This window comes from Amblyomma maculatum, chromosome 8, assembly GCF_055883805.1.
Source record: "Amblyomma maculatum isolate TAMU_Amacu chromosome 8, ASM5588380v1, whole genome shotgun sequence".
Taxonomy (NCBI): domain Eukaryota; kingdom Metazoa; phylum Arthropoda; class Arachnida; order Ixodida; family Ixodidae; genus Amblyomma; species Amblyomma maculatum.
This window is the reverse complement of record NC_139351.1, coordinates 14,522,725-14,549,073: the sequence shown is the minus strand read 5'-3', so window position 1 is coordinate 14,549,073 and position 26,349 is coordinate 14,522,725. Positions and strand designations below refer to the sequence as shown.

The 26,349-nt window shown below is 45.3% G+C and overlaps 2 protein-coding genes across 2 annotated transcripts in view; both read right to left on the bottom strand.

Moving 5' to 3' along the window:
- The window catches only part of Spt5 (Transcription elongation factor subunit Spt5), a 47,292-nt gene extending 29,825 nt beyond the window's left edge, over nucleotides 1-17,467 (bottom strand). The window contains exons 1-12 of the mRNA XM_084576082.1: nucleotides 17,322-17,467; nucleotides 15,447-15,705; nucleotides 11,247-11,533; nucleotides 9,991-10,128; nucleotides 7,185-7,284; nucleotides 5,978-6,328; nucleotides 5,843-5,907; nucleotides 5,249-5,354; nucleotides 3,396-3,471; nucleotides 2,666-2,817; nucleotides 1,200-1,355; nucleotides 238-335 (exon numbers count right to left, since the gene is read on the bottom strand). Of these exons, the coding sequence (XP_084432208.1) occupies nucleotides 238-335; nucleotides 1,200-1,355; nucleotides 2,666-2,817; nucleotides 3,396-3,471; nucleotides 5,249-5,354; nucleotides 5,843-5,907; nucleotides 5,978-6,328; nucleotides 7,185-7,284; nucleotides 9,991-10,128; nucleotides 11,247-11,533; nucleotides 15,447-15,635 (1,718 nt within the window). The 5' untranslated portion in view covers nucleotides 15,636-15,705; nucleotides 17,322-17,467. The remainder of the gene's footprint in view (nucleotides 1-237; nucleotides 336-1,199; nucleotides 1,356-2,665; nucleotides 2,818-3,395; nucleotides 3,472-5,248; nucleotides 5,355-5,842; nucleotides 5,908-5,977; nucleotides 6,329-7,184; nucleotides 7,285-9,990; nucleotides 10,129-11,246; nucleotides 11,534-15,446; nucleotides 15,706-17,321) is intronic.
- Nucleotides 17,468-17,954: 487 nt separating this feature from the next.
- LOC146180577 (heat shock protein 68-like) lies at nucleotides 17,955-20,210 on the bottom strand. The gene has a single exon (XM_084576081.1). The coding sequence runs from the start codon at nucleotides 20,116-20,118 to the stop codon at nucleotides 18,205-18,207; it is 1,914 nt and encodes a 637-aa protein (XP_084432207.1). The 5' UTR covers nucleotides 20,119-20,210; the 3' UTR covers nucleotides 17,955-18,204.
- Between the last annotated feature and the right edge of the window lie 6,139 nt (nucleotides 20,211-26,349).

The following is a 26,349-nucleotide window of genomic DNA, read 5'->3' as shown; positions in this document are numbered from 1 at the left end:
ACCCAACCCTATTCCCTTCCAGTCATAAGTGTATGTCAACAAGTGCTCCCTTCACAGTGATGAGTTCTAACTAGGTCCATCCTTCTTTTCTAAGTCATCAACATTTGCTTGCTACTGCCTAAGCTCGTTGCACAAGGTCGCATGACACGCATCATGTGCTTGGGCTGATGTACAGATGGCACGACCGTAGAGGAAGCGAACAATGCAAAGATCCGTTTATGGCAAGTTAAAACTCACTCGAGCTGCACAAGGTCCCCCCACTGGAACTGGCCGAGGGAGTCCACACCTGTCGCCATGTCAGCGCACAGCTGTAGATCTCGAGGCAGCACTTTCAGCTGCACCAAGAGAAGGAGCACGGGCAGCGGTTAAGAGATTCAAAGCAAGACAGCTCGGAAGAAAAACGAGAAAAGAAAACACGATGGATAATCCTACTGAATTTATAGCAAGATAAAGAACCATGTCTGTCATTCAAGTGGCCCCGAAAGAAAAATGTTGTGAGGGGGAGGAGGCACAATACAGCAGTACCACTCACTTCTGAATCATTCTAACAGCAAAGAATTTCATGATTTGCAACAACAGACAGAAAAATTTAGGACACTTTCTGCGTGCCAGTTGGTCAACCAATTTTACACGGTTGTAATTCAATGACTGTATCATATGAAGAGAAGCGCAGAGCAAACATGAAATAGTAATACATCATAAATTCCCTGATATGCATCTCATTTGCCTCACTTGTATTGGTGCTACCATGCTTTTGTTTCTACTGTAAGTTCACTCCCGCCCTCCCCTTTCCCGTGCTTCAGATTTTCAAATTTAAAAAGTGGGTGGTCTTCCAATAATGTAACTATGGTATGCTTATATGCCCAGCCTAACAGCGCAACTTAGCTTGCATTATGCGGGTTCTCACTAATCAAGATCAAAAAATTTGACAGCCTAGTCAGTAGTACAGTAGAATCTCATTCCCTCCCAGTCTACCCGAAAAAAGTCCCGATCCCCTTGGAGTTCAAATCGCCAAGGGCCAACCGTATCTGCACGTCAACTGCCAGTGGCAGACTTGGTCACCTGTGGTCGCCGCCTAATGAAGCCGATTCACAAAAAGAAAGCTGATCAAGAAAAGAGAATGAACTTGAATGCGGCAGCCACTACCGCCTGGCTGGTGCAATAGGTGACAGCACTTTAAAGGATGATAACCCACCCACCTCGTGCATGGTGAGGTCAGAGAAGAGGACCACCATGTTCTCCTCCACACGGACAATGAGCCCCGTGTCACCTTCAAAGCGACCCGAAATGACCTTCACGTGGTCGCCCATTTTGAAGTACTTCTTCAGCTCGTGCGCTTGGAAGTCCAGAGGATCCTGCGCAGGAAAGAGCGAGGAGAGTGACCAAGTGGACAGAGACCTTAACACTCTGTCCCAGCAACCATCAACAAAATCACACAAAAAAAAAAAGTAAGCAGAAAATAAGCAAACATGGACCATCTGCCACTACTATATCCCCACCACCGGAGAACAGCTAATCTGCTATGCAGTGAACAGAGCATAAATCATGAGCTTTTCAGAAGGTTTACATAAATCTGTTGGTTGGCACCAAGTTATTAAGAAACTAGTATACATTCTGAATGCGACACATATATGAGCTGGATGCACACTATAGCATCATGTCTGAAAACAACAAATAAATGCATGTGAAAAAAAATATATACCTGCATTAGAGATCAAAAAAGTGACAGAAAAGATGGTTGAAAATTACAACTTGGTGCGAGAGGTGCCTGATCAATCTCACGGAATACCTGCAAAATGTTCTCAGCCAACACAGTGTTGAAGAGCAAACAGCACAAAAGATGAAGACGGGAGCAAAAGCACCCCAGAACGAGCACTGACTCACCGCGCTTGTCCTGTGGTTCTTCCACTCCTGTCTTCGTTTTTTGCACAGCCTGCCCTTCAATATGTGCCACCAACTCGCCCGTTCAGCTATAGTGTCGACACTGTGTATCACAGCTGTCAAGTTTACTCGTAGCAAAGTTGGAGGGTATGGGGACTCCCTAGGCAACTAACTTTTCCCCAGAATTGAGTTTCCTCACAAAACCCTCCCGCAAAGCTGCTACCCTTCTCTCCTCGCCTAGTTATGCTAGCTAGCAACAGTAGGTGCCTGTGCTGGCGTAGCAAGTAGCAGCACAGGAAAGAGGTGATCGTTGATATAGTTGCCGGGTAACTAGAAATGCACGGGTGACCATGTACGGCTCAGCTCTTCGTCAGTGAAACACAGCCTCGCAGGAATAAACCTCGCAGGTCCCCTTCATCTGGTATCAGATCATCAGTACCGCCCAGCCTTGGTATGAGTGGCCATTCATTTCTAGCTTCGCTGGTGAGTCGGACGTCCATTACTCTCCAGTGCATCCCTTCCAAGGACCTGCTCCTCGTCACTGTCACTAGCCAGCATTATTGCCTGAGAAGCATGCCATCTGTGTCCGTGCATTGTTGTATTCCTTTGCTGCGTTACAGCCAGTGTTTCATCACATATAAAGTGAAGTATAATATATAAAATGCTTCAAGAGGATATACAGATTCTACTCTTTTCCTGCCGCTCAACGCAGCGTCTAATATTTTAGAATGCTGTCACAAAAAGAAAAAAAGAAGAGGAAGGAAAGGACAGGCGCCCCACTCACCGTGAGGTCCTCGTGCTTGGGCAGCATGGTGATCTTGTTGCCATCGATGCTGATGATCTTGCCCTGCAGGTGCACCAACTCACCCTCAGCAACCTCCACATTGTCGCCCGGTGCAAACGAGTGACCCTGCTCCTCCCGACGGCTCTCCCCCACTGGTCACATGATTTCAGTCAGTCAAGCAGTCGTACAACAATGCGCAGGACGCCCATAAACACAACACATCAACACAGAGCGAAGTCAACACAGTGTCCACTTCCTCAGCAGGGTTTCTACCAGGCTCAGCAGACCGGCAGCAACTTTTAAACTGCACAATTACAGCTGACTCAACCTCACTCGATTCAACCTACCCATTAATTCGAAGCAAATGCAATGATCCATGAGTGTATTTAAAAGGCTACCCTTACAGCTCAACTCCATGCAATTCAAATGAATTCTCACTCCTCACTGGGTTCAAGTTACCAAGTTCTGTAACTACCACCAAAAAAAAGAAAGAAAGCAGTCTGAGAAGAAGCGCACAAGTTACAACATCCTCCGAATTTTAGTTTTTACCCTTCACCTTCTGGCACTGAGTATAATGCCTAGCTTTCCTCTCTGCTTGCGAGCCATGGCCTTTCATGGGTGAGAATAACGACAAGGAAATTAAACTGCAACAGCTGGATTAAGACAACAACAATGGAAGGCCAATAGACTTGTAGCCGGGACACAAACAAGAAGGCAAACAAAAGGATACACTCCAGCTCCAGCCCCTCCGGCTGCTCTTCAAACTTCTCCAGTTCAGACAAGGTTGGCTTCACACCGTCCGCAATCTGCAAAGGAAAAGAGTCGAGGACAGATTGAAAGCCCAGTGGAACACCATTGCAGCAATATGCAAAGCATCATCGCATCAGCCCCAGCTGTGCTGAGATGCATGACGAGCAGTCAACTAATGTCAGAGCGTAGTACGACTGGAAATTTCAAGCAACGGAATATGTTAGAAAAAGTCGGCTTGCAGTGCTACGATAAACAGGAATGGGTGCCGCTGGGAATACAGACAATGAAATGCATGAACAGCTTTCGGATGGAGTACGACAGCTCATGTCAAGCACACTGGAAGCAAAAGGGGGCTCCTGCAATGGCAAGCTTCTGCAAGTACGCATACGGCATTTTTAAATAAAAAAATGACAAATGACAGGGAACTCCGACGAGGCAGCAAAGCCGTGACAGGATGTTATCTTTTCATATTCTTCTGTGACAGCCATTTACAAGGATGGTTAGGATAAAGTGCACATCTAGGCTTAACCCAGTAACATTATTCCTTGGGAATACGACACATGTAATGAGTCATTTAATACTAGAGGAATAAAGAAATTTGGAGGAGGTCCTTGCAAGGAACACTCATCTCAAACTAGGGATTAAGCATGCAACAAGCAGAATATGACACAGGCTTATCTGATAAGACCGTAATCAACCTTTGGGGCACGAGCACAAAGCTAGCAGCTACGTGAGCTGCACTGATAGGATCTATTTGGATGCTACTGATTCCTTCACTACTAGTGTAGTAATAGACTCGTGAAGTAGCAGTGAAGTAGTAGTAGGAAGTTAGTAGGCTTGAGTGCAAGGAGGTCACGCTTAGCACATAGGTTACTTATCAGACCATTACCTTTCCAGAGATTATAGCAGCAAGAGAACTGGCATTGCTGCACTGCACCCTTAGCGGGCGCACACGTTGAAAGGACAGGTCACTGGCATTTCAGGCAACCAATCGCCTTTGTTTGTAAAGAAGAAAAAAAAAAGACCGCCAAATTCAAGGCTTTCTATTACGCCTGCTCTTTCCCCCAACCATTCATAAAGCCAGCCATGCGCTCCAGTTTCAAGCTTCCCAAATGTAATAATGAATGGCCAGGGCTTTTGCCGTAGCGATAATTCAAAATGAGCTATCCAAATTAGATTAAAACAGCAGATTTTCAGCAAACTTACAAATTACGCTAAAGTTTTGACCCAGCAGTGCTAGAACACCATTTGATTAAAGATTGCTAATTCCTTTTGAAGCAACCCTTGTGACTTCAGGTACCAAAATGCGCCATTCGATAGAGGCCTCCTAGCAGCTTTGTTCTACACTCTTCAAGCCTAGAGCCTAGAGTCCATGTCTGTACTGAACTTGATGTCTGGACACATTCTTAATAATACTTATACAATAACTCTTTGGTCCTGAGAAAAATAAACAAACCTAGGAGCCAAGCAAAAATTAGTGCTCCCTGGTGCCTTCATGCTTCTCCTGTTGTATCAATATACATACGGATTTTCTGTCTTTCATCATCATCAACAGAAGCAGCATCACCATCAATTTTGTTTTCAACAACAAGAAACGTGGTGAGGCTGCTGCAAAACAAACGCCTCTGCCAATAACTTCCAATTATGTTCTAGTTACAGCTGCATTATTCCTGAAAATTCACCTTGTATCACTTGGCTGGTTCAGATGCTTTGAAATAACCCACAACGAGGTGTCCCATCCTCTGCCCTTCAGGACTCGCAGTAAGGTTCGCTAGCATGAGCAGCTGAGACAAGTGATGGAAAAGTGTGCCATCATTTCTAGCTGTCACTTACGATGGCCGACGTGGCAAATGCCTTGTAGAGGAAGCCCTTGCGACTGTAGCGGTTGCCTTCGAATATGAGGAAGTCACCATCGGTGGTAACCTCGCCACCTACAGCCCTGAAGACGGAGTGAGCAAAAGACAAGGTTGAATGAATGGGTTAATCACGTATTCATACATTCATCATCAGCAGCAGCCTGATCATACCCACTGCAGGGCGAAGGCCTCTCGCATTTTCCTCTTATTAACGCACTCCTGTGCTAGCGGCATCCACTTGATCCCTGCGAACTTCTTAACCTTATCTACCCACCTAAATTTCTGTCACCCCCTGCTACACTTTCCTTCCCTTGGAATCCAACTTGTTACACTAAGCAACCATCAGCTATCCTCTCTTCGCAATGCACGCCCTGTACACGCCCATTTCTTCTTCTTGACTTCCACTGGAATGGCATCAACTTGAGTCTCTGACTCACTCTGCACCCTTCCTACCTTTTAACGTTGCACCTACCATTTTGTGTTCCGTAGCTCTCTGCATGGGTCTTTAACTTAAGTTCATGCATTAGTACATGCCTGTTTAGGCACACAGCAACCTAGTTGATGACCCCACCTGATGCCATCGACGTCAAAGAGCTTGGCTGCCGGCCTCTTCGATTTCTTTCGCTTCTCCGGCTCCTGTGTGGGTGAAAGAGGAAAGTCGTAACAAGGAAATCATGGCAGGAAACAAGAACCTCGATATACTGACATTTCCAGTGGAGCGCAGGGCCCCCCGAGGCCGGGTGTAGTCAACGCGGGGCAGCAGCTTCAGGTTGACCTGGCTCTGGGCTGTGTCCACATAGTCCACCTGGGCCAGGTCATCCCGATAGATGCCCCGCTTGAGACGCACCCACTGCTTGGGCCGCAGCTGGGCCTGTTCCTTGGTGACCCGCAGCACGTCCGTCATCTCCTTGATGGGCACCATCGTCTGCTGGTACTGGCCCATGCGCAGGTTGCCCACCCCCTGGATCACCTGCTTGACGTGCGTGTGCTTGTATGCCTCGATGTAGATGTAACCTTTGACCCCCTCGGGTGCCACGACGCTGCGGATTTGCAGTGGCTGCGCAAAGGGATAGACGCAGGATGAGGCATGGATCACAACCGGAGCACTCAACGCTCCCAAGCAAAGAAGCAAGCCTTCTAACGCTCTCCACAGAGGCAATGAAGATGCCAGGTGACTCTGAGGGTTACCGAATTTGGAATTGGCAAACCCAAGCACGAATGCGAGAAACAGTGCACATGATAAGTTGGCCCTTAACTCCACTGAAAATCGATAAAAACCACAAAACTGGATCTAAAAAAAGAAAAGAAAGCTTGGAACAAGCGCTCCAACATTCTTTAACAAGCCTGTTTCTAGATAATGCCGAAAACATGCTTTGCCGGGAATTATTTAATGCAGTTAGCCCGGAAACTTTCTTCTATGGCGGTTTCTGTACCAAACACACATGGAAGTTTGGAGGAGAAGAATAGGTGTAAAGAAAATAACCTCCCATCTATTTAACATTAGGATGAACATGACAGTGAAAACTACCTGTTCAATCATAAAACTGCATGTTGAATATGATTAAATGCAATGTAGCATCAAATAGGCCTGTCCAGGAAATTTGTACAGGTTGCTGCCTAAGACATCACACGAGGTTTAATGAGCTCAATGAGTTTAATGAGCTGGCAAATAATGAATGCTGCGTGCAGCAAATAACACATCAGATCATCCGAGATGTTTGTGAAGGAATGCTGCAAATTACATCGTGCGACACTAAGCTACATCAGATAAATGAGGTTATGTTATTTACGAGGCGTCAGGCTGCCTAAACCGTTCTTAAACTATTGGCCCGTTTAATGCACTTTGCTCATTCAAGACAGTAGCCAAGCCCTGTAAGCCATCTCTAAGCCATGGCAGATAGAGCAGTGCCTACCTCATCGGTAAACTGGAAGGCGATGAACTTGCGCATCATTTGGAGCAAGGTCGCCTTCTCCTCACCCAGCTTGCATTTCACCATCCAAAGGTTGGGGTCCCTGGACGCATCAGTAGCATGCTATTTTAGAGTTCAACACTAGCACCATGCAAATTTTTGAAGGCACGCACTAAAGATATTCAGTAAAACAAGGTCTCAATTATTCACCACCATCACCGACAATAAAACCTCGTTGATATGTTCTTTAAAGAAACGCGGGAAAAAAACGGTACCGTGCAGTCCACTTTTAATGGTACCAGATATAGCGATAAATTGCTTATAATGATCAAATTCTTGGGATCTATCAATTTTCCCATTGGTTCAAAGTAAAAATAAACCAGATATAACGATCAATTATCGCCGGTAAGTCGGATACAACGATAGCTTCGTCGCCGCCCGGTAGTAGTTTACCACGAAAATGAGTCTGAATGTTTAATAAAAAAATAAAATACTAAGAAGAGAATGACTTGAACACTCGTATATGCAGTGAAAACAGACTGTCAAGAAGCCCGTGAGCACTATCATCATTGCAATTGTTGCCTGTTGCTGCGCAAAGGGTGTGGCCGTATTGTCATCACCATGACCGATTGTGCATCCGTGAAAGATGGCACCGGCCACATTGATGACGTGATAGCTTCCGACATGAAACAGCAGATTCTTCGGGAATTCTGGCAGGGTTTCAAGGTTGGAAGCCTCGTGAAAAAATGCGGACATTCGCACTCTACGACATTAACAATCATCAACACTGGGAATGCCCTGCAGTTCTCCAGTCGCTTTGGTTTCATGCAGGCAAAAATGACTGCCGCAAGCGTATGCGCTACTTGAAGCGATGCTCACAGCGATTGTCATGCTTCAGCTGCTGCTCAAGTGAGCGCGAATTTCTTACTTTTTTAAGTATTAAGTTATTTTATGGCTATTGATGTATCCTGTAATAAAGTGTTTAGTGCTCTTTATGACGATTTGCATTGTTCAACTCTATTTACTCATCGCTGGTAAGCAGGCAAGCCTACATGCATGGGAAAAAACGTGGGTGCGTGGTTTTTTTTTTTCCTTTTTTTCGCCAGTCCAGGTATAACAATAATTGATTCTAACAATTGGATTTTCCAGTTTTCTCGATATCATTATAAGTGGACTGTACCGTATTATCCGGGAAAACATATGATCCAAACTGCCTGGTTTTGAAACGTTCAACTGCTGAAGGAGGTACAAAGACATTCAGAATTGAGACTTTGACTGCATAAAAGTGTAGATTGGCATTTAGAGACATCAGGTATGCACACCTCCTTTTTTTTAATTCTTGCAAAATTCAGTCGCACTTGCATTGTCTTAAGCGCAGAAGAATTTAGTAACAAATCCGGTTCGTAGAATGCAAAGAGCCAAAATGGCTTCCTTGGTTGTTTCGGGATGCTTTGCCCCCTCACACCAGTGACATGTGGAGAACCCATCAGTTGCTTACAGTTGCCGTGTTTTTGTTCATGCTGCACCCTCAGACCCAGCCCGTTCTTATGCAAGCGAATAACTGTAGTTATCAAATGGGTGAACCCTAAGCCCCTAGGGCACCACAAAGAAACCACTGTGTTTCGCCTAATGGAATCATGTTTCTGCAAGAATGGGCACCTCGTATGTTGGCTTGTTGGCGTTCTTTGGTGCTTCGCCCCTTTGCACCTAGGCACTACAGGAAAGCAACTGTGATGGGTGAGCCCCGCTGATCAGTTTTTCATGTCGCGAGTGTTCGTTAGCACATGTCCAGCTGATCACAACACACATTATAGACCACAATCTGTCAAAATTGCGAACATAGTAACTGAGAAATCGTGTTATCTGGGAACATATTACCTGGGAGAAAAGTAGGGCAACTCTATGGGAGATGTTACTTCCCACGATTTTGAGCGTATGAAACGGGAATTCGTATCAACTGGGAACGCCTCAACGAGGTTCTACTCTACATCCAATGCAAAACAGAGGCCTCTCTCCCTCCTGTGCTCTTCCAATAACTCCCTACTATGTCTCCCTTCTCTGGCATGCATCCCATTACACTTACTAAGAGAGCATTGGTTATACGCCACTCAGATTATGTGCCTTGTCCACTTACTATTTCCTTTTTTTGACCTTAGCAAGATCATTAAGCCGTGTTCATTTGTTAGCCTCCTGTGCTCTACCTTTCGATATTACAACCTGTCACGTTTCTAGCCCTATACCATAAAACAGTCCCCATTTCCAACTACTACAATGAAACAACAAACTTTGTCATTCCATAGCCAGGTTCTTGAACAAATGCAACATGCAATCTTCTTTATTCAATGGCAATCGCTGGTGAACGGCATTATTAAATATGAATGCCGCCATCTAAATTCCTCCACATATACTTAGGAGTGACCACAGTTTTGAATGTATCAAAAAAAAGATTAGAATCACACATGAATCATTAACAACCGTGACAATGACAGCATCTCAACAATCCCCACAAGTGTTCAATGTCAGCCAGTTCTCACAGGAGCGTATAATGTGGCGCAGTGTGCCCCAAGGTCAATACGAGTTAAACCACTACCAGCTACTAAATCATAGCACAAAAAGAACTCCAGTCCCAGCACTGCACAGCACAGAGGAAGTTAAAGAGGGTGGTGCAAAAAATAAAGAAAAATAAGGCACAGTTCCGGTGTCGACGCAGCTGCGGCTCAAAGTCAAGCGCGGCGTCCACCGGGTATGCGCAATGGCTCAAAACCTGCCGCAGTATTGCTTACGCAATAAAAGAACCAGTAGCACTCACTTCACACCGGGAAGCAAGGTCTGCTGGGCGATTTCATCAGAGAGTTCCACGTCGGCCTCTCGATAGCCTCCTTCCGCCGCAGTGGTGTCAGCATACTTCCTCCGGTAGTAGTCTTCAATCTCATCCTCCTTCTGCGACCTTTTCAAAAGGAAAAAAAAAACAAAAAACAGAAAAATGCACTGAAGTACAAGAGGAAGGACAGGAATAAAAAATTATATGCACTATCGGCAAGCACAAGCAAGAAATGACTTACCAATGCTTGCTTGTCCAAACCCCCTTGTTTCGAAGCGATTACTAAACAACCGTAAAAATGGCCACTCTTCACCAAACGCAACGGCTACAGGTAACCGATTACTACTCGTAATAACTTACATTTGCTCCACATTTTGTAATTTACTAGTTACTATTTTGAAAAGTTACTATTTCTTGCTACCATAGGAGTGGTCACTCTTCACTCCAAACTCTAGTTACAGTCAGATTTGTATGCAATGGTTACAGGTAATCGATAACTATACTTGTAGTAACTTTTGTAATTTACTGGTTACTATTTTGAAAAGTTACTATTTCTTGCTAATCCGTTAGTTTTTCTTTTCATTTTTTTCATAAACAAGTTGTAGGCAGTCTGGTAACCTTGAGAACCTGAATTCGGTGGCAAACAGGGGGGTAGCCCTGCCTTTTCTTATGTTAGAGCAACAGCAAAAAGCCAGAAGGCTACAAAAGAGGGCAGTATAAAAGGGAATTCTGCATTAAAAATTTACTACACTAAGAACGCCTGGGAATAGCCATGCCTGTCTAGTCTCTCAAAGACTATTGCAAACAACAAGACAACCAATCTTAAATTTTACGCTGAACAAATGCCTGCAACTCTTACCACACAAGTGATTTGCTTCATTTCTCGTCCCTCATCTCCAGAGTACAGCAAGTCTAATCCTGGCCACAGGTACGACTTTCAGCAAAGTAAATGCCTTGCTATCAACTCAAACATTCAAAAACCAGTGCACAAACAGATGGCAGCATAAGAATGAGGATGTCTAGATGACAATACTAAAATTCAGCCTCAAGCACAGCCAAATGTCAGATTTTCACTCTGAAATGCTTTGTTTGTATCAAAATACTAAAAAAGAAGATTGTACACAAAAAAAAATAGTGTTACCTTGAAGATAAACCAAGCATGCAAATTATACAGAGAAATATTAGAGGAAAGAAAATATGTAGCCAAGTATGTAATTAGAAAAGCCTGCCCCGTTTTTCCTTACGTGAGCATCATCTGCAGGCGTCGATGAGAGTTGAGCTCCTTGGATGAGGTCTCCTCAGAAGCCCGATGGGGGTCAATCATGTCCTCAGCCCCCTCCTCCCAATCCTCCTCGTCCTCCACCTCATCGTCGACCTCGGCCTCGTCGAGAATAAAGCCACCGAAACGCGCCTTTTTGCGGCGCTTTCGCCTTGCCTCGTCCTCCTCATCCTCCTCCTCTTCCTCATCATACTCATCTTCCTCCTCATTCAGGTCCTCACCTTCGGGCTCTTCCTCAGGCTCAGGCTCCTCCTGAACGTAGAGAGACACCACAGTAATATGCCTTGTGCATGACACATGATATAATGCTACATCAGCAGCACTGCAAGGGGTAATTTGCCTCTAACCTCGAAAGCAATGAACTATGTAGTACTAATCTACTGCGTCCTACCATACTGCACAGACTGATGATTCCCACAAAACTTGGAGTCATTTTTGCCCCGCTGACTGCCATTGAAACGTTTCATTCCACACAACGCTCATCAGCGCCTCACTGCAGTGAGTGACTAAGTGGTCACACTACTCGACGACTGAACCCGGGAACGCGGATTCAATCCTAACTACAGTAGCCGCATTTCAATGACGGCAAAACGTAAGGTGCCCATGACAGAAGCGATGTCAGCGAACGTTAAAGTTAACTCCAGATGATCGAAATTATTTTCTCATGGCCTCAGCTGCTTTGGGATGTTAAACCCTGACAACTGAAAATAAACCAAACTCTTATTGGCACCGTGTCTAGCCACTTGCATTTTGTTTTCCTCCAGGTCCTTTTGTTTTTGTTTAGTTAAGCGCTTTACCACTCTCCTATGCAATTCCACTTAGCCTTGAGGGTACCAAGTCCTGAGTTATTCAATGGAGGAAAGATATTAAAATCAGAGACGTGCCCTGATTGCATAGACAAAATGTACACTCCCAGGTAGCAATTTATGCAAGTTACACAATGTGGTCTCATGTCCTCGTAATGAATGGACACTGCTTCCGAAGAGTTTTCAATTAAATACTGCTTTCGAGGCACTTATGTTATAAGATTACGTAAACAAACAGCACCTTTTAGGTACTTTGTGGTGCTTGCGCCTACAAATAACACAAGCAAGAATGTTTGCACATGCCCCACTACAGCATAGACACAGAGGTGTAGATCTGGAAAATAATTTTACATTTCTTTTTCATTCTCAGCTTGAAGTACTTCTACTTGTTGCAAAGGGCCTCAGATATCAGTTCCTACCATTAAAACCACATTATCTACTAGCAGTGACCGACACCAAGAAAGTTGCATGTACCATAGGGAACAAAAGTTTCCATGACGCATCATCAGGAATTGAAGCCAATACATAGCTCCGTTGTTAACTGCTGTCCGGAGACCAGACTTAACAATCTGAAAGACAGACTCTCATGCTGTAACACCAGCTAGTCAAATCAAGAGATCGCCAAAGAATGTGATGCTTGTGCGCCAAATTTGCTTTTGTCGTGTCCTGGAAACTTTTGTTCCCAAGAGCACATATGGCGACATCCTGATAGAAGAAGCTACAGCCCTTTGAAATGAAAAAAAAAATAAAGAGGGCGCTTTTTCACTGTGGGATGTGAGACGTGGTCAAACGTAGGTTTGGTATACCAAAAGCTCAGTGTCAGACAACTAAGTCTTTCTAGTGTGTGTTACTAATGTAGACACCCAAGAAAGAACATCATGGCAGTACAGCCTGGTCTGGTTATGAACTATAATCAAAAATAAAATTTAAAGGGTTTTTTTCAATTCTTACTGATCCTTGGAAAGGTACTTAATAACTATTCTTATAAACACTGAAAATGCTTACTGTTTGGTTCACCATTTATGTCAGGCTCGCATGAGTTTGTGTTCAATTATGGCATGCCAACACAAAAGTGATGGGTGCAACGAGCAGTAGTGCCATCTTCACCTCTTCACCTCTTTCATCCAAATGCCAAGCCCCCCCCCCCCCCCCCCCCCCCTCTCCTCCCAAAATAATTATAATTTTTTCAACTGTGAAAGTCACAGCCCAGAATGGCAAATAGTTGTGTGAACGGACACTCAGAAAAGAAGTTAAGCGTCTTCCTCTGAGGAGAACATAGACTCTTTCAGCAAGGCCTCTAGTAAGGGTAACACAGAAGATCTCAGTTTTCAACATTTCGTTTCACTAAAGAAAGATAGGCTGTTTGCAAAGATGCTAAGTCATGCACTGCCTACAATAACACCCTCATTTCATAAATGTTTCACAAACAAGGCATAATCCAGGAACAAAAGAAAAAAAATGCCACGCAGCCATAGCTGTTTATTAACAAGCAGTGAAAGGCTGGTTAGCTAGTTTACCCTTGGACACTTCACAACAGACAAGTTGTGGGATTCGGGCTTGCTGCGGCTGCCCTTTGCGCGGCCGCCGCCCGCTTCCCAGTTGTTCTCCCCGTTCCCTTTCTCCCGCCTGAGGCGGCGGAGAGGGGCTCGAACAACTTGTCACTGTCGTTCGGGCCACAGCTCCGCCCTGGCGTCCCAGTGGTTGTTCTCATTGGCGCCTTTTGGCGGGAACACGGCACCGCTTCGACAGCCGCGCTCGCGTGACTGTCCGAGCGAAGCTCAGAGAGAGACCCCTCCAAGACATCGCAAGGTGCGTACGCAACTGTTCTTGTCTGCCGGCCTTTGTCCGCGCAGACCAGTGTGTACTCGAGTTCGTCTGCTCCGGGTCGCACCTGAGAGCGCAGCTCGAGCCTGTCGATCGTGATCCAACGATCCGCGACAGGCGTACCTTGCGGTGGTTGCCCACTCTCTCTCAAAGGAACCCTTTGGTCACTGCGAGAGAGAGATCACAGCACGCCCTTGCGTGCTTGCGGCGCGCACTCCGTGTCACTTCGTGCGCGCAGGGGAGCCTTGCTCCTCGCGCGCTCCCTTGACACTGTGACTGCGTATGTGTGTGTATGTGCGTTTGTAAATGTGTGTGTGTGTGTGTGTGCCGCTGGAGGATGGCGTTTCAGTAAAGTCTTTTTTGTGAACTTGGAGGCTTGTGTCCTTGCAGCGAAGTGCTCTCCTCCCTGTGGAGGTTGAGTGCACGCTGCGGTGTTTCAGTGTGCGTGTGGTGACGGCTGATCGGGGCTTCGGCTCGCGCGACGCTCGAACCCGCGGTGGTTTGTGGTCTATGCCCACGTAGAAACCACAAAGTCCAGCACAAAGCTCCTTTTCTTTTTTTCCCAGTTGCAGCTGTCACTGCCAAAATGCTTCAAGTGCCTGACGCACACAGTCCGGCTCAACATAATCACAAAAACAGAAGGCTTTATGCAAGCATAAGCCATACATTCATTCACTACAACCACAAAGCTTTTCCAGTGAAGCATCTCAATGCTCGCTGGAATGCTGTGTGCGCCTGATGACATCAGTACGGTGGAAGCAGCAGTGGAACCAGTTTGCAACAGCCCAGAGAGGAGGTGTTTTGACCTACTCCTTGCTCGATGCAAAAGTCTATAAACAGACCACTTTATGTTCCTTACTTTGTGAACCACTTATCAATGACAGTGTATTTTTTTGCCCTTTACTTGAACGGTATAATCCACAGCAGGATGCTGAAATATAGTTTTGAAATATGTATGCCAAGCTGAGCCATGCATTATAAACACATGTATTCAATGGGAAATATTATGAACACAATCTGTTCGCATATCCTAAATTTCTGCTATAACAACCAATATATCTGCAGGTCTTCTCTCGGGAGGCTCAGTTTTTCTGTTACTATTAATGTTCATGATAACACCAATATTAATGTTCATGCTAGCACCAAAAACATTCCCCACTGGTTTTCTATGGCAGTCTTGATTCTATGCGAAAGAAGCACAAACTTTAAAGGAAACAATTTGCTACACATCAAAAGATTAGACTATTACATACAATATTTGCCTACCAGTATGTTATAGTATTCCACAGTTGCCTCACAGTTAACATCAACGTCCAAGAAAGCTGTACTTGCACACATATCTACTGTGTTTTTTTGCTGCTGCAACTATTCGTGATGAGTATTTTCAGCACATTCTAATACAGTAGAACAAATCCATAGTTGGAGATCATGAGCCCGCATGGCATTCGCACGTGTTACTTTTTCCTTCAGTACCACTGTAGCCCGTCACATGCAAATGAGAGGTTAGAGAAAGCTACCTCATGAGTGCGACCTACCTCTGCACCTTCGGGCACCTCCTCAGCTTCAGCCACACCAACCCCGCTTCCAGCTTCACTGCGAGCCTCTTCTTCTTCTTCTTCCTCCTCCTCCTCCTCCTCTTCTTCTTCCTCTTCAGCATGTTCGCTTGCCTGGAAGCTTCGCTCACTCTCGTTGTCCGAGTAGTTGCTTCCCTCGCTGTCCGACATGGTTGCCGGCTTGCTCCTGCAGAGCCTCACTGGTAATAGGCCTCTCCGTGAAAGGTATGCTTTTAAGAACCTGGAATAAAAGAAAGCAACAAGAGCTGACATAAGAATGTACAAAGTGCCTTCAATTTCATAAAATGCCTGAGCTTTTATCCGGTATCATGCTCGAACATGAACTCCTACTGCAAGGAATGCTGGGCTGCAGGAATTCCAGTCATCTTGTACTTATTTCTCTGACCACAAGGACGAATACAGCAAGTAGCAGGTAGCAGCTACTGGCAAAATAAAAGACAGCAGTTTGGAGCATTCCTGATTATACAGTACTAGTCAAGGGACTGAATTTGAGCAGGAATGGTAAGGCTGCAGTAGAGTTTTCAAAATGTACAAAAGAAGGGGAATGAACCCGAAAAAGTGTGCTGAATGCAATTTCGCACACTTCACAAATTTGCTTCTAGGAAACAGAGTTCAAGATTTCCACATGACGTTCACTTAGTTTTACACACATATGGAAGGACGCATTCTTAGGAAAAACATTTACAATGAGGTTAGTTGTATGTATCACTGTGGCTGCTATCATGTGTAATATCACCATGAAAACCTTTTAATTTTGGGAGGCAATTATGGCGCCAGAAGCAGCCTCCGCGATTCAAGATGGTCACATATCACTGGCCTTGAAACAGTATACAATTTGTTATTACGTTATGCACACAATTCATGCAAGCCACAACCAAGTCATGTGCGTTGTTTCTGCATTTTCCTTGCATGCGAAAGCTCTGCAGAATTACCAAGCAATGTAACACTCTTTTGTACAGCTTGTTCTGAAATGTACAGATATACCAAAACTTAATCCAGTGGCATTTAATAAGCATCCAATGTCACAGTAAACATGGCACAGAAGCTCCAGCTCCGTCAACGCTCGAGCCCTGCACTGCCAATTAGGAGAGCATTTACTACATATCATGAATATGGCACGAGCGTCAATTTTCACTGTTTCTGTAGGTAAGACAGTACGTTGTTGCAGGTTTAACTTGCGCGTAAAAGACAAAACAGGGACACATCTAGCATGCGATCTCTGTTCTGTGACGTGAGAAACCAGTGACATCGTGATAGCTCTTTCCAAAACTCCTCAACTGCTCCGTTTATAACCACGCGATCCTCAGAGCCATGTTTCAAATTTTGGCACAAAACACTAGCAAAATCTGTTCGCAAATTCACTGCTGAGACTCCGCCTAGGCGAGACGTCCACACACAACCCGATCGGCGTAGTATTAGCGACAGGCCGAATATGCAGAATCAAATTAGCTTTTTCGCTCTTTTAACTTCTTCAAATTTGATATATCATGACATGCCGCCGCTACACCGGCACTAGTGTTCCTGTATATGACCGGCACTAACAAGCAAAACCTTCTGCAGGCGACGACAGTGTGCCGTACCAAAACAAAGCAGTATCGTTGATCGCAGATAAATTACATATGCGACAACAACAGTGGAGAAACAAACGTCTTATAGGAAATAATCTGGAATAACCTATTATAACAGTTATAACAGATGGTTTATAGAAAATGAGAACGCTTGATTAATACGCAAGATACAGTGCTTTGGAACTGCTGGCAACACACACCATGCGTTGTGGGGCGTTGTAGCAGTATCATTTTACTAAGGACCATTTAAAGCCTGCTGTACACTTACCTGCTTTAATAAGCAGCAAGTTGAGGACGCCAAATGGGAGCAAAGGGAGTTTTACAAGCGAAATAGATCAATTGTCGCCAGCAAACAAGCAGCCCATACCAGCCTGCCTCGACAGGCACACTGTTGCTTGCATGAAAATGGTAGTCCGCCCGTCGGCCTCCATATTCTCACAGTATGTCTGCGGTGCTCAAGTCCTTGAGCTGCTTAAGCTCCGCATTGAGCAACGTAAACTGTTGTTACAATAAAAATATGTATATAAATTTATTATTCGTACTGTAATTTATTTCTCGCGTAACAATGCGTTTTCTTTTTGTCACCACCGATTGGCGCTGCATACCGGTCTCTAGCAGACGACTCCAACGTTCGACGATTGTGCAGCATATGCAGCGCAAAACTCGCGTGAACACAGTTTAAAACAGTTTGAAGAAATGTTACTATCCGTTAAAACAAAATACTTCAGAAAAGGAACTTCTGCAGACTAGTGCATATTTTGTGTCACAGCTTATTTCAATATGGCAATCAAAATTTTTTTGAACTAAGCGACGGGGTTGCATTGACCTGGTGACTTGAAAAACGAATTGCCTCAAGGAAACCAAAATATTGCTCATAATGAAGTCTTTCAATGCTAATATTAAATTTTTGGCAATAGCTTAAACATTCTGTCCAGTGAAATAAATGCAGCAATGCTGTACCTTGGCTGTACTGTAGCATATATATAGCATACATCGCTCGTGAAAAACCACATGCAGCAACCATATAGTTCAAGTCAGAAATTTTATTATTTACAACACATTCAGCATAGTATATACATATATATGTAAATATTTTACAACAAATATTTGTAACAATAAGTTATACCTATACCAAACGCCGACATATTCAATTAATCCACTTCTTCAATTGTAGGGCCAGATTGTGACGCCGAAGCGTTGCTGTGCTTGGGGTCCTGCTGGCGCATTTGGGACATGTAGGAAGCGCAGAACTGTTGAAGCTCCTTCAGCTTGTCTTCGTACTCATCTTTCTCGGCGAGGCTGTTGCTGTCTATCCAGGAGATAGTTTGTCTGCATTTCTCCAGGACACTGTCCCGGTCTGAGGACTTGAGCCTACTACCGGCTTCTTCAGCGGCCTGCTTGACGCTATAAACGTACGCCTCAAGCTTGTTCCTAGAAGCCACGCGTTCTCGCTGTCCTTCGTCCTCCTGCTTGAACCGTTCGGCCTCTGCGAGCATTCTGTCGATCTCTTCTTTTGTGAGGCGCCCCTTGTCGTTGGTGATACGTATGCTCTCTTGCTTGCCTGTGCTCTGGTCCTTAGCAGACACGTGCAGGATGCCGTTGGCGTCCATATCGAAGGTGACTTCAATCTTCGGAACGCCGCGGGGCGCTGGTGGAATGCCGTTCAGGTTGAAGGTGCCCAGCAAATGGTTGTCTTTGGTCATCGCCCGCTCACCTTCGTACACCTGGATGGTGACGGCAGGCTGGTTGTCGGAGTAGGTAGTGAAGACTTGCGATGTCCTGCAAGGTATCCTGGTGTTGCGCTCCACTATGCGCGTCATAACACCGCCAGCGGTCTCGATTCCGAGTGACAGGGGTGCTACGTCAACCAGAAGCACGTCTCGGATGCTTTCACTGCTATCACCGCTAAGGACGGCGGCCTGTACCGCTGCTCCGTAGGCGACGGCTTCGTCCGGGTTGATACCCATGGAGAGCTCCTTGCCATTGAAAAAGTCGCGCAACAACTTCTGTACTTTCGGAATGCGTGTGGAACCTCCTACCAAGACAACGTCGTGGATCTGCCCTTTGTCTATCTTGGCATCATGAAGGGCGCGCTCCACGGGTCCCAATGTGCTACGGAAGAGGTCGATACAGAGTTCTTCGAAGCGCGCTCGAGTGATCTTCGTGTAGAAGTCGACGCCTTCGTACAATGCATCAATTTCAATACTGGCCTCCGTAGAGCTGGAAAGCGTGCGCTTGGCGCGCTCGCAAGCTGTCCGTAACCTTCGGAGAGCTCGCGGGCTTTTGCGCAAGTCTTTGCGATGCTTACGCTTGAACTCTTCGACAAAGTGCTCCACCATTCGGTTATCGAAATCCTCGCCGCCCAGATGCGTGTCACCGGCGGTTGAGCGAACCTCGAACATCGAGCCTTGATCGATAGTTAGCACGGAAACGTCAAATGTGCCGCCTCCCAGATCAAAAATGAGAACGTTTTTCTCACCCTGGAGGTTCTTGTCCAGCCCATAAGCCAGAGCCGCAGCTGTCGGTTCGTTGATTATCCGCAGTACGTTCAGTCCGGCAATAGCTCCAGCATCCTTCGTCGCCTGCCTCTGGGAGTCGTTGAAATACGCCGGCACGGTAATGACGGCGTCAGTCACTTTCTTTCCCAGGTACGCCTCCGCTGTTTCCTTCATCTTGGTCAATACCATGGCGCTGATCTCCTCCGGGTTGAACCTCTTCTTTTCTCCCTTGAATTCGACGCAGATTTTTGGTTTGCCGCATTCGTTGACCACTTTGAAGGGCCAATTTTTCAGATCTTCTTGGATCTTGGGGTCATCATACTTTCGACCGATCAGTCGCTTGGCGTCGAATACTGTGTTCTCGGGGTTCATCGCCGTCTGTGCCTTGGCGGCGTCTCCGATAAGGCGCTCCGTGTCGGTGAAGGCGACATAGCTGGGCGTCGTGCGGTTGCCTTGATCGTTGGCAATGATCTCAACACGGCCGTGCTCGAAAACGCCGACGCAAGAGTATGTCGTGCCGAGGTCGATGCCGATCGCCGGTGCTTGAAGACGGGAACGAGATGGCATTGCTTTTAAATCGCTTTGCAGTAGAAGTTTGAAATGTACCCGCGCTCGTAGGATATGCAATCTGCTGGGCAGCAGACGACGCGTTGCTTATATTGAAATCTCGCACCATTCGAGAAAGATCGAGAGGCAACCGAGCGCTGTTTGACGAACCAGAGAGCAGAACTGATTGTGACGTCACATGCGGGCGCTGCCATTGGCTAGAGGCATGCCGGCGGTTCTGGAGCTTTCTCGCGACGTCTGCTCCCGTTTTCGTCTGCTGCTGTTTTCGTCTGCGCCAAAAATATACACGGAGGCGCTTGTTCTTACTACGTTCATTGAAGGCTGCCTGAGTAAGCGTGCCGGACGCATCAGTGGGACGAGATTTTTTTTTTTCATTCGTGTCTGCTGAGAAGTACTGCGTTTTATTTTCAATTGGCTATGTTAGAAGTATCGCTGGCGCATACAGTCATAGTAGAGTCTATCGCCACGGCCAAGAGGCACATCCATTGAGCGGCCCTGTTATTGCATTAAGTACGTGACTACACAGCAGATGGCGGCACGTGTACATGTGCCGCAGGGTGCCTTGATGTGCTTCGCTGGCATCGAAGCGCATTTTTTTTTAATTATTATTATTTCATTATGTATAGTGTGTCGGAGAGTGGGCAGTGACGGAGGAGCTAGCTGTAGCATGCTTACCCAATGGTCTAGCTTCGGAACGCCTATAAACTTGTAGGACAACTGTCGAGTTAAGTATTTCAGTGCTTGTCGTGCAGAAAATAGTTTCATACGTGCGTTTGCGGCACCAATTTACACTCTTTGCGCCGCTTGCTCCCACTTTTGCCGTCCCAGAATCAGAAAAAGAAGAGTCTGTTAGGAATTCATGTATACGCAGTAGGGTCGAGTAAAATATCCGCGGAGCGGGTCGCGTTAACTCGCTTGCCGGGGGTAGGTTAACACACTAGACCCGCTTAATTGTCTAAAAGCATGTAGACGCTGTCGAGTCAGGGAGTCGAGTTATGGCGAACTATGGGATTAAAAAGCAACCGGAGCGGCGATAAGCGTCGTCAGCGAAGTTGAATGCTTTTTAGCCCTCATCAACGATAAAAAATAATAAGCTTTCGATAGTAGAAGGCAACGGAATCAAATACAAGAAACTTGCACAATAACTTCAAATCTCGACGTTACGCGCCGCTGCGATACTTACTCGCTAGAAAGTGAGTTCATGTAGACACCAATCGGGTCGAGTAACTGCAGATGAAGTTATGTGATGTTAGGAAGATAGTGAGAGACCGGAAAGCGTGGCGTGACATGGTCCATAGGGTCACGAAGAGTCGGACACGACTGAACGACTGAACTGGAATGGTGACCTCACTTACTCGACACTTACCCGACCCGGTGCTGTCGAGTCCATGTATACAGGGCTATTATAATTCGAAAATGCGAGAAGATTAATTACGGGAAAGTAAAATCTGTGTGTTGCATATCAAAGTCAAAAATTTGCAAAACAACTAAATTATCCGATGGAGAAGCGCCAGCAGTAGCTGTATATATTTCGGCTGCCAAAAAAAAAATCCAATGAATTGTGGTGGTATTGTATAGCGGATTTTTTTTTTTTTTTACATGACCTGAATTAATTGAGGTCACACACACAAAAAAAAAAAAGAAATCAAAATCTCTCCTTCGTTTTTCTTGGCCTCACCGACAGTTGGCTTCTTTGATACGTGAATTCTTAAAGGTCTGATTTCCCCTTCAATTTTCTGAGATAGAAAGGTGATCGTTTACGCGATAAAAAGAAGCCAAAGCGTAAAAAATTCGCTACGCTTCCTGGCAGGCTTCTTTCACATATATATATATATATATATATATATATATATATATATATATATATATATATATATATATATTATTATTATTATTAAGGTTTATTTACAGGATACGACTCAACCCATGGTGCGTTTTTGGACTGCTATATAATGAAAGGAGCTAACAGTCTGCGAGTCCAAGGTAAACGGAGGGGATATCTTTTATTTTTTATATATATACTTGTATTATGGATGTAAAAGTTAAAAAAAAAATAAAAAAAAAATGAAAGCTAATGAACGATATCCCCTACGTTTACCTTGGACTCGCAGACTGTTGCCTCCTTTCATAATACCGTAACGAGTCCCTCATTGCCCCTTCAGTTTCATATGTATATATAATATCAGCGCGTCGTTTTTTCTTCCGCTTTGCATTTAATGTCCTTTATCCCAATAATTACATAAGACTAATTCCTGTAAATGCCAACAGTATAAAGAAAACAAAAAAACTGCATACGTATGTATGTATGTATGTATGTATGTATGTATGTATGTATGTATGTATGTATGTATGTGTGTATGTATGTATGTATGTATGTATGTATGTATGTATGTATGTATGTATGTATGTATGTATGTATGTATGTATGTATGTATGTATGTATGTATATATGCATGCATGCATGCATGCATGCATGCATGTATGTATGTATGTATGTATGTATGTATGTATGTATGTATGTATGTATGTATGTATGTATGTATGTATGTATGTATGTATGTATGTATGTATGTCTAACCGCCACTGACACAAAGGAATGCATAGGGTAGGAGACTTATTTTATCAACGTGAAATGTTAAAGCAGTGGCGATCATTGATTAGAAAGTAGAAGAAAAAACAACTAAACGGCCCTGTTACAACGGCCAGCCGATACGTCTGCGCTGGTTTCTTCGCCCGCGTCAGCCAGTCTACGCACGTAACGCTGCAACCAGCGTCACTGCGTTTGGACAGGCCCGTACCATATGGGAAGGCCTGCACCATGGTTGGGAGCATCACAATCGGGGAGCGCCAATGTGCTGCTCACGTGATTGTTTTTGTATTTCGCGGGCTTTGTTTGGAGCTCGGAAAAGGTACACGTGGCCTTTCTTTATCGCAAATAGATGGAGTTTCTGAAGGTGCTTGAAGAATAATGGATAGTTGGGCACGTTCTTTGTGGCCTTTCTGCTCGTCCTCTCTTTGCTCTGTACCTTCCAATATAAATGTGATCTGAAGGTGCCCTCCAACTTGTATGTATGTAATTGGTTCACAGGAAGGGAAAGGCGCAGTAACTGTCACACTTGCTCTGTGGACACCCGAACCGCGCCGTAAGGGAAGGGAGGAGGGTAGGAATGAAAGTGGTCAAATTACATTTATTGTATAAAAACAATATAATGAGTACAATAGAAAAATATTTTAATTACTAATTAATTAATTGCTAAACAACAGTGCATGTGGTGTGCCAGACGGTTGGAAGTTGAATGCAAGTGGTTTCCCTGACCTACCTCAAATTTTTTATTGTTTACCTCTTGGCTAAGGTCAGCTGGGACACGTTGTAAGTATATTAACAACAAGATACCTACGAAAGGGGCTAACAGCGACTCACACAGAGGGATCCGGGAAGAGACTTCTTTTACCAATGGGAAACGTTAATTATTTACAAATATTGCAAGCCATTTCGGCCCATGCAGGAGTGGCACAATACACAAAAACTAGCTGCTAGCTTGATACATGAGACACATTGCTCAAAACGAAACGACACGCAAAAACATCCAAAACTTTTGGAAAAAACAATGGTGAATGATACAAATACAGAATACAAATTAGAAAAATTACATGAGAATATCTTCGAGTTCCTTTGCAAAATTATATGATTCAGTTATTTTTACCGGCAAGGAATTCCAATCTGCAATGATTCTTGTAAAAAAAACTGTCTGAATGCTCCCGTGCGCACAAAAATTGGGACTAAGGAATTATTGTGGCTATGTCTGGTTTTTCGCGCTGTCGATCGCTTTATGCAATTGCGTCAAGCTGTACTTACCTTACCTGTAGGAATTTTGTGCAAAAATATGATCCTGTTAACTGTGGGCTCTGTATACTGCTGAGCCAAAGGACATGTATGTATGTATGTATGTATGTATGTATGTATGTATGTATGTATGTATGTATGTATGTATGTATGTATGTATGTATGTATGTATGTATGTATGTATGTATGTATGTATGCATGTATGTGTATGTGTGTATGTATGTATGTGTGTATGTATGTATGTATGTATGTATGTATGTATGTATGTATGTATGTATGTATGTATGTATGTATGTATGTATGTATGTATGTATGTATGTATGTATGTATGTATGTATGTATGTATGTATGTATGTATGTATGTATGTATGTATGTATGTATGTATGTATGTATGTATGTATGTATGTATGTATGTATGTATGTATGTGTACGTGTGTGTGTATGTATGTATGTATGTATGTATGTATGTATGTATGTATGTATGTATGTATGTATGTATGTATGTATGTATGTATGTATGTATGTATGTATGTATGTATGTATGTATGTATGTATGTATGTATGTATGTATGTATGTATGTATGTATGTATGTATTGTGAGCACTGTGTGGCGCTTCTTCTTCCACACGGCTGAACGTGCTGCAGCCACCGTAGTGCTGCTTCATCTTCATCCTGCTCCCTCTTGTAGATACCCATCGTCATCGCGGAGTGTGTTTGGCTGCAGTGTGCGACCAAGGCTTCAGGTCTGCAATAAAGCCTGATTCCCCAAGTCCGACCTTCGCGTTACCTTACACGTGGTGGAGGTGCGCCTTGATTTCCCCGCTGCTTCGTCACCTGCATCCACCTGGAGCTTCGTTCTGGCCGCCGTTTGACCCCGACCACCATCGTCATGACTCAAGAGGGCCACTCCGCTACTTCGGCTTCTACCAACTCGACTCCAGCTCCCCTTGCCACTTGGACTGTCAGCAGCCGTCAGCGCGACCCGCAGATGTTCGCCGGTCTCCGAGGCGACGACGCTGATGACTGGCTTGACAGCTACGACCGGGTCAGTGCTTTCAACCGGTGGGACGATTCGCTTAAACTAATTAATGTGTCCTTTTATTTGACGGATGTGGCCAAAACGTGGTTCCTAAATCATGAATCGACGATTCCTGACTGGGCTACCTTTAAACAAAAGTTACGCCAGATTTTCTGCGCTCCTACTGTTCGCACGGAGTCCGCCAAGAAGAAGCTAGAAGCCCGACTTCAGCGGTCCAATGAGACCTATACCTCTTATATCGAAGATGTTCTAGCACTTTGTCGGCGCATAAATGACACCATGTCAGAGGCCGAGCGGGTTCGGCACGTCCTTAAAGGTATTGGGCCACTCGCCTATAACGCCCTGGCCGTGCAGAACCCTACCACAATTGACGCCATCATATCGACCTGTCAACGCCTTGACGAACTACAGTCAATACGCCTGCAGCCTGATCCCACTTCATTTGGTTTCACTGCCGAAGCTGACCTCCGTGCTCTTATTCGCGGATTAATTCGTGAAGAGCTCTCGGCTCAAGGTAATTTGTGCCGCCCTGCATCTGAGCCACATCCTTCAAGTGCCGGCCTGCGTAGCATTGTCAAAGAAGAGCTGGCCTCAATGACCTATTGCCCGCCAACATCGGTCGCTCCTACCATCTGTCAGGCGCCAACGTACGCCCAGGTCACATCCTTGCCGCCTGCAGTTGGAGCGCCTACGCCACCGGCGCCTACCACTGCTCATGTCGCTGCATTGGCACCACCTGCCGCGGCGCCGACATACTACCCTAACTGGCGCCCAGCCCGCCCTGTTTGTTATTACTGCGGGTACCGAGGCCATATTTCCCGCTTCTGTCGTCGCAGGCTCCAGAATGAACGCCGCGGCTACGAATCATTTGAAGCAGACTACCCTCCTCGCTTTTCCGGCTCTAACCACCGTTCATTCCCTGATTATCCCCGACGTTCATCACCCCCGCCAGAAAGCCCCGCTCCGCCTGCTGGTTACAGGCCTTCAAGACGCCGTTCTACTTCGCCTTTTCGCCGCTCAACCTCGCCTCTCCGTCAAGCTTCTCTGACGACCCCCCGCTTGTCGGAAAACTGACCACTGCAGTTTTAGGAGGGAAAACTGCACTCTTCGACCATCCCAAAAATCCTCCGGAACGTCCCTGGAATATTATTTTAGTGCGGGTTGAAGGTTTGTCTGTTGAGGCTTTGGTTGACACGGGCGCCGCTGTTTCTGTGATACACACTGACTTGTGCTCCCGCTTGCGAAAAGTGAAAACGCCTTATGATGGACCTGAACTCCGTGGAGCTAATGGTGCAATAATTCGGCCTTCTGCTAAGTGTACTGTGCGAGTTTTTGTTGATGGTGTCC

Bases quoted from the DNA above. Each gene is read 5' to 3' on its own strand.
- LOC146180577 (XM_084576081.1), bottom strand. From the start codon at position 20,118: ATGCCATCTCGTTCCCGTCTTCAAGCACCGGCGATCGGCATCGACCTC.